The 18,265-nt window shown below is 29.6% G+C and overlaps 1 protein-coding gene across 2 annotated transcripts in view; it reads left to right on the top strand.

The window, feature by feature from the left end:
- The window catches only part of LOC116769064 (uncharacterized), a 123,425-nt gene that overhangs the window by 102,979 nt on the left and 2,181 nt on the right, over positions 1-18,265 (top strand). For both annotated transcript variants that reach the window (XM_061528635.1, XM_032660039.2), the window contains exons 2-7: positions 4,208-4,416; positions 4,823-4,958; positions 8,616-8,824; positions 13,178-13,313; positions 13,562-13,695; positions 17,852-18,053. In XM_061528635.1, the coding sequence (XP_061384619.1) occupies positions 4,243-4,416; positions 4,823-4,958; positions 8,616-8,824; positions 13,178-13,313; positions 13,562-13,695; positions 17,852-18,053 (991 nt within the window). In that variant the 5' untranslated portion in view covers positions 4,208-4,242. The remainder of the gene's footprint in view (positions 1-4,207; positions 4,417-4,822; positions 4,959-8,615; positions 8,825-13,177; positions 13,314-13,561; positions 13,696-17,851; positions 18,054-18,265) is intronic.

Genomic DNA, 18,265 nt, shown 5'->3' with positions numbered 1-18,265 from the left:
GACATATTTAATTATTCGGGAATTTTAAAGCGCGTTGTGATAATAGAGCTTACGGTTCCTTGGGAAACCAACATTCCCAAAGACCATACCATCAAGGTCAATAAATATTACGAGTTCACTAATGAACTAACTGGAAATAGGTTAGTCGTGGTTTGGTACGCGATAGAAGTTTGAGCGAGAGGTATAACGACTAAATTTCTCTACATTCTGCAAAAGACTTGGGCCTGGCCAGTACTAATATCAATTCATTATTGGAACTTATTTGGAGGCAGCCCTAGTACGTTCTTTACAAATTTCGTTAGGTAGAGAGAGGAGCTTGGGCGGCGGAGGTGAGCATTTATCGTGCATTAGACAGGGGCCCCTCAAATCTACACCTGGGTCGCAAGTTCCAGGCACTGTCGAAACTCCTCTACCTGTAACACGATGGAATTGGCACATGCACGATGAATACATTAAATGCTAACAGGTTTATCTCATTTTCAAAAGTTGCACTCAAAAATAAATATCAATCTCAAAGAAACCGGCAACTAATTATAAAACAAACGCTTTACATAAATTTTCAAATAATTCTCATTATCAGCACTAATTGGACTTCAAAGTGAGACTTCCTATAATACAAAAACAAACGTGTTCCATAATATACAACCATGATACATAAGAAGGATATAATTTTCTGGTATGAATCTCATTATAATATGCCAAATCAACTCCTCGGAATAATTAATGACGTCGGGTTAAAAATAAAATACAAAGGACTTCCCAAAAGCATAATGATACTTGAAACTGTTCTCAGATCCGTGTACAGTTAGCAGGCATTGTATGATATTAAATAGCGCACCGCACGGAATACACGGATGCATGATCAAAAGCTATTGCTTTGACTATAGAGACGTGTAAATGCGGTTGGAACGCCATCTATACTGGTGTAGTATTGCTGTGATGTACTACCTCACATATGCTTGATGTTGAACGAAAAGAACATACTTAAATATTCAATGAATATTAATGAAAAGTTTCCGTCTGAAGAATTTTCAATACATATATTTAATATTTCAAAGCTCACAAATGTAAAGAAAATTCTCATTAGAAATATTTTATTTTAAATTATACGGAATATTTCAATGGTATAATTGATTATTTCCTTAACCGATTAATTAACGTTTGTAAAAAGTTATCCATATATTCTTGAATATAAATTTATGCAGTAAAGTTAACACTTCAAATCTCCAATTAACATTTCACAAATTTCTTCCAAATGTTGTTTCTGCAAAAATAACTTCGTTATGACAACAATCACGTATCTGAAGAATCATTGGAATATTAATGGATTTAATTAATTACGGGATAAGGAATGTCGCGTCTTAATTTTGTTGTCTAAATTAAGAAGCTTGTCGAAGAGATTTATTACAGTGTGAATAAAGGAGGATAATTTTTGAGGTATTTATATATTTTGGAGATTTTTATTTATGTATGTCCCTTTTTTTATTTAAGTATGTACATTTAGTCTAATTTATCAAAAACCATTTGAAAATAATAAGGCAAAAGCACAATCAATTATTTGGGGTTAATAGAATACAAGCCTACTTTATTCTTATATTTTAAAACACAAAGAATATTTTAAATTAAAGTTGATTTTCAAACAAACATCACAAACGGTATTTCAATGAATTTTTTTATACATATAATTTAAGTACCTTTCCAAAGTATGTAACACTTATGTAACATAATATATTTGTGTTGGCAAATCAACATATAAGATATAACGTATGTAGATAAAAAAGGCCATTTTCATTCCTCACATTTATTTCCCACATACTTGTTAACCGCTAACAAAGATACTTAAAACTTTTGCTTATTATTAAATTGTTTAGTTTTCAGAAACAAAACGAAGTTAAAATTTGTTTTTTTTTTCTGAGAACTTAGACGATAAATCTTTTTTTTAATGTGCTTTCCTAACAAGATACAAAACTTTTAATTAATTCGAGGCCCAATTTGCAGTTTTACTGAAAAAAATTGCTTAAAATATATTTTTATTTCTCTCACAAAAATTAAATGATCGGCTTGTTATTATTTTGAAGTCGAATTATTTGTTCTTTAAGTGGAAATGCTTCGATGACAATTTCAATAAATTTTGGAATATAAAAAAAACACTTCTTTAATTTGTGTCAACTGTCCATATTATTAGAATTACTTATATAGAGATACTTACATATATGTATGGGTGCATATAAATATCACTATGTGTACCTATGCATATCTATATGTACGTATAAACTCAAAGTCAAAGATAGATACACTCATACAGACGTATGTACATTAAGTTAAAATATGATTGCTACTATATGCGGAATTAAAACTTAATCAACTTTGTATGTAATTTATTATAAAACGCAACATATTACTTTCCAATTCACTCATATTAAAATGGTAACGCCGACGATGACTTAAACAATGATAAATGCCTTCGGGCTTCGACCAAAATGCATAAAACTGATAAGGGTTTACTTATTACCAATTGTTTATTTTAGACTTATAATTGTTTGACACGTGCGCAATTTAATATCTTTCTTTCAGTTCTTAGCAGAAAGGAAGTAAAACCCTATACTATTTTTATAACTGTATATAAAACCAAAAATTACTTTTCACTTGAAGTACATTTAAAGTAACAAGGTCATGTCATGGAAATGAAAATGAAAGAAGGAATAATGTTGCTACATAATATATATCAAAAAACAACATCTTTAAACAAAAACTAACTTTTCTATTCACATCCGACATTGTTGATAATATTGAGAGGGATAATTATGTTCGCTTTTTTTGTGATACATTGTTATAAAGATAGATACAAAAAATGTGTAAATCCTCAAATATTTTATTTATAATATATTTACAAATCAAATAAATCTCATACAATATAACCATACTTTTTCTTTTTGAGAATGAAATGAACAATTGTTATGTCATAAATATAATACATATAACATCAGAATACTCTTATTGTATCGCATGATTTATTCCTAACAAAAGAATTAAGAAAAATACGATACGAACATTACTATTGGACAAGCGAGTCCATTTCCTATAAATATTATTGAAACAAGCTAATGGTTATTACAGCCCTATTGGCCATTGAGAGGTTATCTTTTGCTTTATATGAAATTATTTATTTTTTCTATCAATACCGGGACTAATATATTTGATGTATTGCATTTTTTGTAACATTTACAAAACTCTAATTCCACAAATTTATCTCCAATTCATCAGTACTTTCTATTTGAAATCTACTTAGTTCGTTTGTTGTCCTCTACAAAAAGGAAATTGCTAGCCTTCTCATCAACCTTTTAAAACAAGTTCCACTGGCAGCATTCCAAAAAAACTAGTTCGACATTTGAATGCTCTTCTTCCTAATCTTATACGTTCTTCGTCAATCGATTCTTTGAGCATTGCTTACAATATCCTCAAAGTTTGTTCAATATTTGCATAATTAAACTCTTTTGTTTAGTTATTTACTTAATTTCCGATTTCTTGGAGTTTTATTTTACTTTCTCTCTCTTATTAATTTAAAATTATACTTTAATTAGTCAAATAATCTAGAGCTATAAAAAGTCTTCACTTAAAATAAGAAGAAATATTTTTATATATTAAAAATACTTTAAGATACAAATTAATACAAAAGAATTTTAATTATTTTCAAGGAACTCATTTAATTAGCGGACGAATAAAACTTTAACATTTTCAACATACATTTTTTTATATCGCAAACAATTTTCAAGATACATAATTGAGAATTTGATTAAACTTGACCCGAAAAAATATAAGAGGCTTAATTAGGTTCCCTTAGATTGACCGTAGAGAATAATTTGATTTTATCTCCGAAGGGTGGTTTCGTGTATGTTAAAAAGTAATAATTTGAGACTTCAATTTCTATTTTGTACATAAACTGTTTGATATTTTAGTGTACTTAACAATGTAACATATTACAGTTAGATGAAAATAAAATTTCACTTCTATATTCTGTAACTATCAATCAGAAAATAGGTCATGTTAACAATTTGCCTTAAATAATTCAAAAATTATCATAATTAAATATAATCATAACACCACTGGGCCAGACTTGGTCGTAATTACCTAACATTATCAAGCAGGCTATGTAATCTTATACGCTTATCTTGTTTATAAACTAAACACAATCATCTATTGTTCACAGAAGCCGGAGGCCTTCGTACCACGGAACTACATGTAATGCCTCGGGTAGTACAGAGAGGAAGGAATGTCACTATGGCATGTCTGTATCAGGTTCATCAAAGTGAAATATACTCGGTGAAATGGTACAGGGGCACACAGGAGTTTTATAGATATTCGCCTTTAGAATCGCCAACAACTCGAGTTACGCCTGTAAATGGTATTAAGGTTGATGTAAGTAAAGAAAGAAAAAGGTTTTACCTACCTTTATTGAAATTACCAAGACATACACTTGTAATGACATTGGAATAAGATAATTTCTTTATTTTATTATTGACAACCTTATCGATTGGTGTATATATAAAAATAATACAAAAAAAAGTAAGGAATTTCTCACTACATGAATATTTCAATAATCTTTTGTACCTACCAAAAAGAAATTTTACAGTGCAATTCACACATAGCAAAATAAAAAATATAAAAATTGTTTTATTAATATTATTAAGAATATACGTATTTTATATCGCTTTATTTAATTTATATTTAATCAAAGCGAGTAAGTCATAAGTTTTAATATATATATACAGAATTAAAAGGTTTTTATTGTTTAATTGTACATTAATGGTATATAATTTTTCAGAGACTAAATTCCAATGAAACGCACGTCGTCCTGATGCGTGTAACAGCGAATCTCAGCGGTAATTATAGTTGCGAAGTAATTCAGAACGCTCACACCTTTCCCCATTTCACCGCCAGCGCTAGGCTCGATGTTGTAGGTAAGTGGTTCAAACAATACTACAATGCGAAGTTCTTAGAAATAGAACAAAGTACCCTTATATAGAGATGCAATCGTATCGTAACTACGTAATACTTTCCCGTAACCACAAGTACAATTATCCACTAACGTTTATGACATTCTTTTTATGAATATTTCAGGACTGTTAAATATAATAAACGAGTTAAATTATTTGTCGGTTACAGTTAACTTTCCAGTGAAACATTTTGAAATATAATCAGTTTTTTTACAATGTCTTTGACGATACTATTTCAATTATTCTGATTCCAACTTCCTCGAGCGATTCCCAAATGGAGAACACTTACACTTTCATACCACACCTAAAGTTGTTAGTGGAAGTTACTAGAAATTGTAGCTTTGCAGAGTTGAAGTTCCATTATTAGTCGATAGTATTTCACGAATACTATCTTGATCGAATATTCCTGTCAGTCTTTGTCAAAGTTTATATTGGCTTGTTTTTGTAAGTAACCATTCGAGGTGATTTTGTAACACATTTTATAAAATTAATATATTATATAGCTTAAAAAATAGTTGGGAGATTTTCTGTAAGCACAATAAATCGTAACGAGATATCTGCTAGTTTAAGAGCAAATTTTAAATGCACAAAGTAATGATAAGTAATTTGAAATAATGTTCAATTATATTCCTGTCAAATCAAATTATACTACGTTTTACTTTGACACTCAACCCGTGATCTGTCTCCTCTCTTTCACTGTCAACTGTTAATGAATTAATGATAAAAGTTTGAAAAATATATATATATATACAAAAGGTTTGGAACACTAGCAGTTTTTACAGTTTCAAGTTGGCAATTTACGTATTAATAGTTATCACTTTAATTTCAAGTTAAGGAAATCCATTAAGTTACAAATATATTCAATATAAATACATATATTTGGCGACTTACTTTAGATCTTTTTGAAGGTTTTATTTAAATAAATATATAAAAATATTTACTTCCATATTCCACTTATAACAAGTGGCGTACCAAATCTATTTATGTTAACAATATTGGACCAAATAAGTTTTCGCCAACTAAATTGCGTGCTTAGACAAGATTAACCGTATTTGGTTTATTTATCTGAGGAATACATCTTTAAAAAAAAAATGTTGTCTTCCTCCAACACAATTCTTAGTAATTGCTTCCATTAGACGTGCGAGCGATTTAGGAACTACATATAGCTATGGCTTGTACGTTTTTAAACATGTGCCAGTAACTACGATAGAACTGGTAACCGGTCGTCTTATTTTAATGCAAGTCAAGCCGACATATTTAATCTATTTGTGTATCCATGGATAATTTAATATTATTTAGTGAAGAGTTAACGGTAATATAAAATTTACATTTTGCATATACGATTTCGATCATTACAGATATGGAATACTGCAATCACATTTTAAGTATCACTAAAGTAAATACCACGGATGAATGCAAACTGCTATCACGCTTTATGAAGTTTTCAATAAAACGTGTCCTTTTAACATAAAATTTCAAAATGTATTCTATAAAGTGATTGATATTCGTCAGAAACATGTTAAATGAAAAACCGCAAGAATCTGTTACCACTTTTATTTAAAATTTTAAAATTTGTTTTTTTTTTTTTTATTTCACTGCGGGCATTTTATGAAAACCGTTTTGTCAATTCGAAACTGGAAGCAAATGGAAATAAACAAATTCAACTTTATTCCGAATAAAGGATCATTTCCATTAAAACTGCAGACAACATTTGACAAGTTATATCAGCTAGGTTATGTGGCTCTAATAATATGTGAAAGTAATCAGATTTAAATTGAACTAAAACTTTTGAATAAAATAATTATTATTAAAATTTTAATATATATATATGTATATAATTAATATTGAGCATTTTTTTATACATCTACTTTAACGGTAGGACTATGATATTGATAGATTTAAAACAATATATTATTAGTTTTGAATATAAAAATGACGTACAAACATTTTTAAATAAATTCACAAAATAGACCTAAATGAATTCCCAACAGAAAACTCCCGACGTTTCTAATGCCCATAATTGTGTATACGACCTTATATTTGTATTGAAAGTTTCGTACGGATTGTATTTATGACTTTGTTTTGCGTACGGAGCCAATAAGTTTGGGAATAAGTGCTCAGTTTCAGCCAGATAAAGCCACTAACCTTCGGAACACGCGATTTCGGCCTTTATCGTAGCAGTAATGACATTTTTACGAGACTTTGATTCAGATAGGAGAATACTTCGTAATGATACCACGATGTATTTGAAATTTTCAGATCCTAATATTTCGTCATTTAAAATGTGTTATTTATTAATTTCTTAATTGAAAATTTGTGACTTAGAAATTTAGATCACACTATTTTATATTATTTAATAATAAAGCTTCAAAATTACCTTAAGGTACATAACAGAATGTCAAACAAAATAGGGTTTATTACTTAAGTGTGCAAAACAATGACATAAAATAATCAATTCAGCAAAACGCTTTTGTCAGTATGGGAAGGATTGCTTTGAAAGTCCACAATTTACATAATACTAACACAAAGTGTGAAAATGGTGTCCAATTTACAACTCAAAGTGAATCCACCTTTTCGCGATCCAAAGAAATATCACCTAATGAATTCCATTAAAAATACTGCCGGCCCTAACGCAGGCGCTATCGGTAATTTCTTTTATGTTTTTCAAATTTCGCGGTGCCTATAACAATACGCGTAAAGCCTATAATCGTATAAAAATACATCGTTCCATCTTTAACACTAGACGGCTTTTTGGGTCGGGACATTACTCTTTGCATTTCATTTAACTTTGCGATAAACGAATTTTTATTGCTCCTGTTTTTCCGACAACATTTGGCTTTAAATGTGCCAAATGCAAAGTGGTTTTTATGAGATACAATACTGTAAACGAGCAGTGACCTTTCAATACTCACTGTTCACTTCGGTGGCCTTTTTTATTTTAGACTCAAATATTCTTTTTTTTACCATTATAAACAACTCAAAATACCACTATTTGAATTATATTTTCAGGACATGATGACAGTGTGGACAAATGCTTCTGTCTAATTTGATAATTGTCAAAAGTTTATAATCTCCATTTAATTGTTTTTTTTTTTCGGATGTCATAGCTTTTAGAGTTTCTGCTTGGTGATTTCTGTATGATTAAACAAATAATATGATTTCTAAGGAAATTTACCAGAACCTGACTTATAAAAACCTTTTCAAACTTAGTTTATAGGTTTAAATATAATGCTAAAAGTAATTTAACAATTTTAAACAATTGTAGGTAAATTAAAAAAATAATTATTCTATAATAAAATTTGACAGGTTCAGGTAAAAAAAGCAATTCTAAACCCTGGCAGTTTCTTGGTGTAAGAAGAGTTTTGACTAGAACCTTGTCCTAAATAAGGTTTTAGCGGAAATTTATACCTCACTTTAAAATGCTTTTAGTGAAGTTTGAAAACGAGTCTTCCAGGATTAATGGCTGTTCCTTGGTTTCTTGACTTTTCAACAAATAAAGCTAATGAGACATGTGTATTTAAAAAAAAATTGCAATTTTTATTACTGTGAATGTTTAATACATCCTTAGTCTTTTACTTGAATAAAAGCTCCTAAAAATGTTTAAATTTCCTTCTCTAACAGGTATCGGCGGGCTTCGAGCTATTGAACTAAAAATATCACCTCCAGTAGTCCAGCGGGGATCAGATGTTATCCTCGCTTGTCTTTACGAGTTGACGGACGCTCCTCTATATTCTGTGAAATGGTACAGAGGGCGACATGAGTTTTATAGATACTCGCCGACCGAAACACCCGCTACGAAGATATTTCCATTCGCTGGCATCAATGTTGACGTACGTACTATAATATATAAACTTAAATAAAAAAATAAGAGAGCACAATGTTGTTATACATCTTCCTCATACTTTTTTTACCTAAATATAAATGTCTTGAATTACTTGAATACCTAAACGTTATTTTCATTGCTTGAATTGCAAGTAAGAACTTTTTGCTTTTCTAGCTGAAGACAAATAAAAAGAAAGGAGATATAAATTTTAGCTCGATACATCGTTTTTTAATTGCGGTCTTTGATAGACGAATGGAAAACCAAATTATAATAATTTTGGACAAAAAAAAACCGACTTTAAACAGTGAACTAAAAAGCGAAAAATAAATTTAGTTTGTAAAAAGTAATACCTATTTTCATTTCGTTAAATAGAAAATAATATTAAATAAATATTTTATAATTTTGACTTCGGTGCCAAGTAAATGCTACAACAACCTTACTACAATATCAAATTACTGTACACACAATAATAATTGAATGTATTAATTAAAGCATACTGAATATATTAAACAAAACACCAACAATATTAGAGAAATACATGTATATTAATCATTACCTACTAATTATCAAACTAACTTTTAAATATAATGTACCTAAGTACTGCCTTAAGAACTACTAGTCATGTATTATGAAACAACACTAGTATTTACATAACAAATGGAATATGACATAAAAAATAAAACAACAGAAATTACAAAAATGAAATGGATAAATTAAAAGAAATAATTAATAAATAGGTAAAATCACTTGAACACTTGAATTTGTTATACGAATATTTAACCTAACCTTGCGAATGGAACCTAATTTAACGAAAATCTGAAAAAATAACGATATAGCGAGAACGAAAATTGCGCATTTAGACACAACCATCAACGACGTTTGCCCTCACGCGTCTACCCGCGTTCGGGTCGCTCACTCAAGCAGGCCTCCGCTCCGGGACGGGAGGCGTAGTTTTGCTAGTGCGTGGCCGCTGAGTACTGATAATCACCAAAGAACAGACATTTCGTGATAATTACCTACTAATATTTTAGTCAGTTGTTATAAAGATTATAATAGGTATCTAATATCTCTACGCAGTTATTGTTTTACATAGCACCGACTTCAGAATTATAAAATAATTTATTAATATTATTTTCTATTTAACCCAATGAAAAAACGTTTTACTTTGATAGCTATACTGCAGACCTTCATTATAATACATATATGTGCAAAGTTCTCATCAATATAAATGAATTAAGTCCTACCGTATAAGGTAACTACCGTAAACCGTTAAAGAGTTCTCTGCACTATCCTTCGTCTTCATCATCAGACCCCTAATGACTGACTATCAGTCACCGTCTATTTATCTGTAAAGTTTTTATCAATACAAATTAATGATACTGAAACACAAAGTATTTCCTATTAATCGTTGAAGAGTTCCCTCGACCGTCTCTCATCTCCATACTCAGATCTACCCCAGACCTTCATCAAGTGGTAGCGATTTAAAGTACTTAATGAAGAACTTATAAACGTCCTAGTTGCCCCTAAAATTTTTGATAGTCCCCCGATTTCTCTGGTCTACCAACATCAGACCCTGGTTTCCTTTATCCTCGAACAAACATAAAAAAAAGCCTATATAGGGTCGAATTGAGAAAACTCCTCCTTTTTGTAGTCGGTTAACAAATCTACTTATAAAATATTGTTGTATAATATAGTTACTCTTACAATATATAATGATATATAAATAACGATTTATCAAAAACAGGACAATGTATTACTAATAGAACACAAAATACTGTCACAGCATGTCACACAAAATCCAACTAAATCTCTCTTGATGACACATTTAGATCTTACGAGAATATACTCTAGACATTAGACAGTTATGAATAAGATTGTTATTATGATACTGTCAAAAGAATCATGACAGTTATTGCTATTATGAACTATTATTGTACTAAGAAAATATTCAACAAAATTTATTTTGTGGATAAAATTATAATTATAATTTGCTCACTCTTTAAAGTGTTATAAGCCTGCAAAAACTGGGAGGTAGTTAAAAACAAGCTGTGTTTTTCCGTTACAATAGTAAAGTGGAAAATATTTCCTGTTTGAATATTAACTTGATGTGATCATTTATCATTTTGCAAGTGACATACTTTAAAATATTTCACATACACCAAGTTCTTTAATTTAGGTTAATTTTGATAAATGATATTCAATATTACAAATCGTTGCTGAATTCATTTTATTAACGTAATGTTGAGACAAGATTTTTTTTAATTAAATTTAAGATGTATTATAATTCCTTGGTCCCTACCGTATCTTATACGTACATTTTTTTTTTAAACCAACAAAACTTTAATTTCAGCAAAGAAAATTCATAATAATTTTCTATACTTTAAATAAAGTCTAAGGTCCTGTCTCGTAAACTTTAAGATATTTAGTTTCCGCTCTCTCTCCACTGCTTGTTGTCTGAAACGTCCAAGATACACAAAGCATATTCGCTCCAACGCGTTTGAACGCTATACAGTAATAGACCGTAATTGTTTTGTTAAGCTCCTTTGTTGCACTGACATTTTGGTTTAAGCAATTAATTGAAATTCCGATTCAGATATTATGATACACTTAAATTTATTCAAACCCTCTGCTAAGATTCAGAACCATTCAAACATTGTTTATATGCAAATCATTGAATACTCTAGCTTAATGAATTTATTGATAGTTGAGCTAGAAATGATAGAGTGAACAATTTCTTGGTTTACATCTAATTGAAATATATTCAATTGAAATAAAGCTTAGAAATGCTATGAATTACTATACAATATGCTTACTTTACCTGACGTTTCCTAAGCAAATCTGTAACTTAAATGACATGACTGTTATTTGTTTATTTTATTTATTAGTAAAAAACCTCCACACGGTTAAAAATATCAAAATTAAACATTAAATTATTAATTTAAATAAGGTAAGTATTTGATTAATATTGGATTTTCAGACAGTTAATTGCTTTACTTTATGTAGACGTACGTTATACATATATTAAAATGGTTATAATTTTACTTCGAGTTAAAATTTCTTACAACACAAATTTGTCCTTTGTTTCTATTTCATAAAAATATATCTTCTTTATAATGTCTGATTTCTAAAATGCAATTATTTTTGTAAACACCTTATAATGGAAGCATTCCTTTTTTACTTTCCTTCTATTGAATGATTATATTTTAAAATGTAATTAAGAAATTTCTCAAAATCTATTTAAAATAAGTTAACCATTACGATTCAGGATGTCATATTTCTTTCCAATCAGCCAGATCCAGCAGAGTTTAACAATAGAGGAAACGAGCCCGAAAGGTTATTGAGGCGATTATGAAATAAAAGCAGTAAGGGATTAAATTTATGAACATCTGCCAGCCATCAGACGTGAAAATACAGTTTTGTTCTCATAAAACTCTCATTTGGTATTTTGAAAGCACGCGAACTCGTTCTCGATTCACGCAAGATCGTATTTTTATAATTGCTGTAATGCTACGAATCTTTAGAAGTAAGGAGCAGGATATAAAAAATTCGCCTTCATTATGAGGAAAATATAATTTGGATTTTTAATTTAACCTTTTCTGGGATGGCGACGAGTTAATTGCACATAATTGGATTAAATCTTAAAGAGGCAGCGAGCTAAAATGTGATATAAATTTAAAAATTAATAGCTACAACAATTTTTTTATTATTTATTAGTAAGATAGAACAGATTATTAATAAAATTTGTATAACAATTGTACGGAGAACACATAAATCAATGCTTTAATGATTATTACATATAATCTATTGTTATTATAGTATATAAACACACTTTTTAAAAAATTAAATCGAAATATATTTTAGAAATTAATAGGATAATAAATTTATTTATTTCTTACATAAAAATAAATTTCTAATATTAAACCGCCTACACAAGGTCATAAAGGGCCATTAAAGATAAAGCAAAGGTCTCCTCATTAATTTCAGCCGAGTATGGAACTCACATCTGCTCTTTATGATACATTTCTGCCCTATTGACCGTGTGAGGTCGTACACTGAGTAAGGATTTTACCAGAATTTTACCTAAAAAGAACTAACGGCTTGGGATTTTAGGAGGAAATGATGTAGGCAGTAGTACTCATACAAAATATTCAAAGAATATGAATATTTGATAAAAATGTAATATATTTTGATACGAATATAAATTTTGTTGTATAGATTTTAACAGTGTAATAGTAATTGCATGTAAGAACATCAAATTATTATTATATTACAATCACCTTTGATGTTTTCAAATCTTAATTGTTCAGTCTGTGATAATTTAATGAAAAGTTTTAATATATGCATTCTTTGTTAACTTTAGCTGGCGAGATCCAATCAGAGCCAAGTTGTGCTAACCCGAGTGAGTTTTGGTCTGTCGGGAAACTTTAGCTGTGAGGTTACAGCGGATGCACCTTCTTTTGCGACCTCCATCGTATCTAATACAATGGACGTTGTCGGTAAGATGGCTTGAAATAATTAACATAAATAATTGTATGAAATAATAAAAATAATAAGCAAGTTTTTGTGTTTTTTTATTTCGCAAACATCGGTTTTCTGGATCTAAAATAAATTGGTTTTAATTTTTGCTTTCAAATAGCGGAAATCATCAAAAAAATAATTATGAAGCTAACTTTTTTCTTGTTATTTCAATCGTTTGTGATGTTTTATTAATTAATATTGTTTTAATGGTTTATTCGTCTGTTAGTCTTACCAGCAACTTCACCATCTATCCTGACGAGCCAGCATTACTACATGCCAGGGGACGTCCTGCGAGGCAACTGTTCCTCAGGACCGAGTCGCCCGCCTTCCGAGCTTACCTTCTACATCAATGACCTACCGGTAAATATACTATATAAAGTTTTCTGTCCGTTCTAATATGACGGTTAAATTTATAAGATGCTCAATCATTTATCAGAATCAAGTCAGTTAAGTCACAGTCAGTTAATCTACTCGAACGCTATAATCCCGAAGTCAGTGATTCGAACTCAGTGTTAATTTTTTTATATATATTTCAATTTAAATTTAAGGAGGTAGTTGAACATTACTATACTTTAAAACCTTACATAAAATAAAGTAGAATTTAAAAAACACTTCATTTCTTACTTATTATTTTGTTTAAATGGAAAGCTTTCTGTGAAATTTTCTAAAATCATGGGTTTTTTTAAATGTAATATTACACTTTGTGCAAATCATTAATCCCAATCAAAAACTTACTGTTTGATGCTGTCAATTCAAAGTTTTCCTCTTAAAGAGATTGCATAATTTCGCACAAATCCAATTTACTTTAGAAACTCATTTACTATAACTTCTTACAGCATCAACATTTAATTAACACTTTATTCATGGTAAAAGCGAATAGTTTTCTAGGTGTGTAAGTTTTAATGCGTCTGAAGATGGTTCCTTAGAATATTTTGCTGCTACGGTATTTACGTTCTGGTCTCAAGTTTGCTTATTGTTCTTGTTAGAATTTGTAACCGACTGTTTCGCAGCGACACTTCCACACATTTGTTGACAATTCCGTTGGAAATTAAAAGAGGAACAATGGTATTGCCCGTTCATTCCGCGGTCGTCTTGAAGTAAACAGCTGACTTTGTATTAAACTTATGGCGACTGTTAGCTGTTAGCTTTCTCTCTGTGAGGCGACCACTGTTGTTTTGATTTTATTCTAAACGATTTAATTCTTTACATTTTAATTAAAACCGAGTTCTTTCTATTTCAAAATTATAAAATGTTTATTTTCTCAAGGTTCCGTATTTTAATTTTAAAATGTAACATTAAGATATTATTTGTACAAAAACTCATATTGTTCAACTATGTTTAAAGGTTAGTGTGCTCGAAATGTATTTTGTATAAAAATATTTTTCCTTAAAATAACTTACAAAAAGATAATCCCCAATGAGATCTAAGACTTTCGCGAGTTTTATTCATATAAATGAAACGAATATTTTTCGAATATACTATGGGCAGACGTTCACATCTCATCTGTCGGTGATCACGGTTGCTGAAAAGGAACCGAAACGTCGGGAGTATGTAGTTTTAACCAAAAATAAAGCAAGAGTAGTATATCCGAAAAATATTGGTTTCATTTAAATGAGATAATCAACAAGTCAAGGCAATGCAAAATTAGATTTTTATGTTTTCTCTTAGTACACAAAAATCAAACATACTTCAGAGGATAATCAAACATTTACTTTAACGTGACACGGTGTGATTCGAAACGAGCATCAATACTACCTTTATATACCGTTATATCTAAAAACTTCAGTAGAATTATGTAACCACAGAAGGCAACGAGGACCGCCAAACTACGTTTTGGTATATGCTTCCTGCAGCCATCCCACTGATTAACAATCAATATGATACTTTACAGATAGGATTGCGCCAATTCTAAAAATTTTAATCATATATCGAATACTTATTTAAATAACAAACTTAAATTATGCACAAAAAACTTAGAAACATGTTAAACATGTTAAACATGTTAAAATTTTCAAGTCAAAGGTAAGTCTACATTGCAGCTTCATACATCATTCCAATCTGCTTCAGTTAAACCCAGCTCGGATACTAAATGATATCTAATTAGCTGTTTAACTTTGATGTATAACGTTGAACTAAGTCAGAACTTTACCAACAGAGAGGATTCAGTGAGCTTGTTAGCCCAAGAAACGTTTTAAAATAAACAAATTAAAATAATTAAATAAGTTTTATCGGTCCACATGTGAAATAAAAGTTAAAAAACATGAATATAGTAAAGAGGTAATAATTTCATCAAAACCATATAATGCGTATATTCATCATCGAGAATAGATTTTTAAAGCCAAACGCCAAACCTACAGTGGACTAATTTCAGTTTGCAATCATACGCAAAGTGTAGATTCCATTTAAATATTAGCTAAAAGTAAATATATTAATAACACCATAAATGCCTTTCTTCAATTTAGTCTTATCCTGAGTCTGAGTTAATGAGTGCAAACCGCAATGCAGCACTGGGTACCACATTACTCACTTTGAATGTAGATCCGTTGGATTGCTTTGGATACGATGATGAACACTAGATTGCGGTGCTGTTGTTTAACAATATTACCCTATATTTAACCAAACCAAATATATAATATATCACAATATTTCATATCTTCTACTTTAACTAGAAATATAAAATTTTCATTTTATTATTATTATGACAATAAAGTTTTTCTCTTCATGATATTTCATATGTTAAATGAAAGGAAAATATTTTCTGTTCTTGTTATCAACTTTCTGCAACATCGTTAACAGCTTAACGTCCGCGTGTCTTTGAGCGCTTAAAACGGTGTTTATTCCGAACCTAGCTACAAAATTTAATAATTTTTAAGATAGTTAGCAAGTTTAAGATAAGATGTTAAGATAAACTTATTATACGTACAACTTTAATGTTAATTTATAGCTCACTCTCCCAATAATATTTAAATATCTTTATAATACAAAAGAAAAAGCAAAGCCTCTCATAATATTGTCAAAACATTCATATAGGTAAAAGATTACTTAAAGTAATTTTTTTTATATTTTTATCTAAACCTTCGAATTAATGAGAAAATTTTATTATTGAAAACCAAGGAAAACATTTAAATTTTCAATCAATCATTGTATTTAAACGTGCTCTTTGTTACTATGCATCTAAAAAATACTAACTCTGCCGACCTAAAAGCCTTAAAGTGCTGTCAACTTAGGATTTAATTATTTTTCTTAATAGTATTCTTTATAGTATCGCAGATTGAATAAATGCCAGCTGTCTTTTGTATTAATTAAGACATTCTTTTAATTTAATGCACTTATTAATAAATGAAACTAGTATTATTCGGATTTACTACGCGGATTTTATTATTTAAAAACTACATAATCCCGACGTTTCGGTTATTAAATAACAAGGACAAACTGACAGACATTCACACCTCGTCTGCCCGTGATCACGGTTGCTGCAAAGTAACCGAAACGTCGGGATTATGTAGTTTTTAAATAATAAAATCCGCGTAGTAAATCCGAATAATACTAGTTTCATTTAAATGAATACTCGCGAAAATCTTAGATCTCATCACTTATTAATAATTTAATTTCATAAGCCAGGATGTATAGTTATATATAGTTTATTGATAAGCTTACATTTTTGCTTTGATTTCTTCAACGCACTTAACTTTCTTTCATTCGTTTACTTAGCTTTCTATTATTACGTACTTATTTAATATTTTGCATTAAAATAATTTATTTTACAATTGATCAACGGTCACCCATGTTCATCTTTCACTCTCTAGAATAGTTAGCATTCCTCAAGTAAATTAGGATGTGTATCCGATATCTAGATTAATGGTGTCATGCCTCGATAAACGATTTGGCTTTAAGCTGTTATTATACTTAGCGTAGATGGAAATAATTTTTTTTTTCATTTCCTCGGAATAATTTATTTATAATCAAATAATTTAAATGGTAATTAAAGTATTAGGAAACATCTGAAATATATTCAAATGGCATTTAATGGTCTTAGTTAAATTTAATATTTGAAATTCGAATTCAAAATGAATTCAAAAGAAGGAATTATGATGTATATTTATATAATATTAATAGGAGTTTATAAAATTAAAAGCACAGCAAAGTAAATAATTCAAAGAAGATGAGAGTAATAACCTACTTTAACAATAGATTTTTTTCATGTTAAGCTTTTGTAGATGGCTTAAAAAGGATTCCTGTTAACATTTTATTAGAAATGTATTTTAAATTATTCACAAATAATATTTAATTCAATTTGAGATTTAGAACTCTGAGTTTAAAAAAAATGCTTATTAAATTTTGTTCTATCCTACATTTTATATTTGTATCTTATTTGTTATAATTTAAATAGACCTTGCAGTTGTTTAATTTTGAACAATACTCAAATCAATTATATTGTAAACAAAAATAAACAGTGACTAATTTCGTTGCGTAGAAGAGAATTCCCAAGTTATTCTCACAAAACATTCGTCCTCAGGTTACACCAGGGATGCATCAAGTCCAGCCGGCACCGGATGGGCTTTTCTGGTCAGAACTGTATGTTCAAATCCAGTTGTGGCCGGCCCACTATGAGAGGGGAGCGCCAATACTTCGTTGCGAAGCAAAAGTCTCCGACCTGTATAGAGACAATTCGGCAGTTGCGCTATATTCTGCCAACAGTGACCCAAAAATTGAAAGAGGTTTGTCTTTGTAATAACTGTTGATTATAAATGGAGATCATATCATGGCGATAAAAAATGAAATGCCTTAATTTTTTACTAACTTTTATTTAATTTGCTGGTTATGTAATTTGTTAGTGTTAAATTTTGCAAATCAATTCTGAAAAAAATATACCGTCAATATTAATCCAACATGGCGGCATGTCTAAGACTATAAGCGGAGTAATTATTTT

The sequence above is a fragment of the Danaus plexippus genome, chromosome 5, assembly GCF_018135715.1.
Source record: "Danaus plexippus chromosome 5, MEX_DaPlex, whole genome shotgun sequence".
Lineage (NCBI taxonomy): Eukaryota > Metazoa > Arthropoda > Insecta > Lepidoptera > Nymphalidae > Danaus > Danaus plexippus.
The sequence above is the reverse complement of the archived record's forward strand: the minus strand, read 5'-3'. Positions and strand labels throughout refer to the sequence as shown.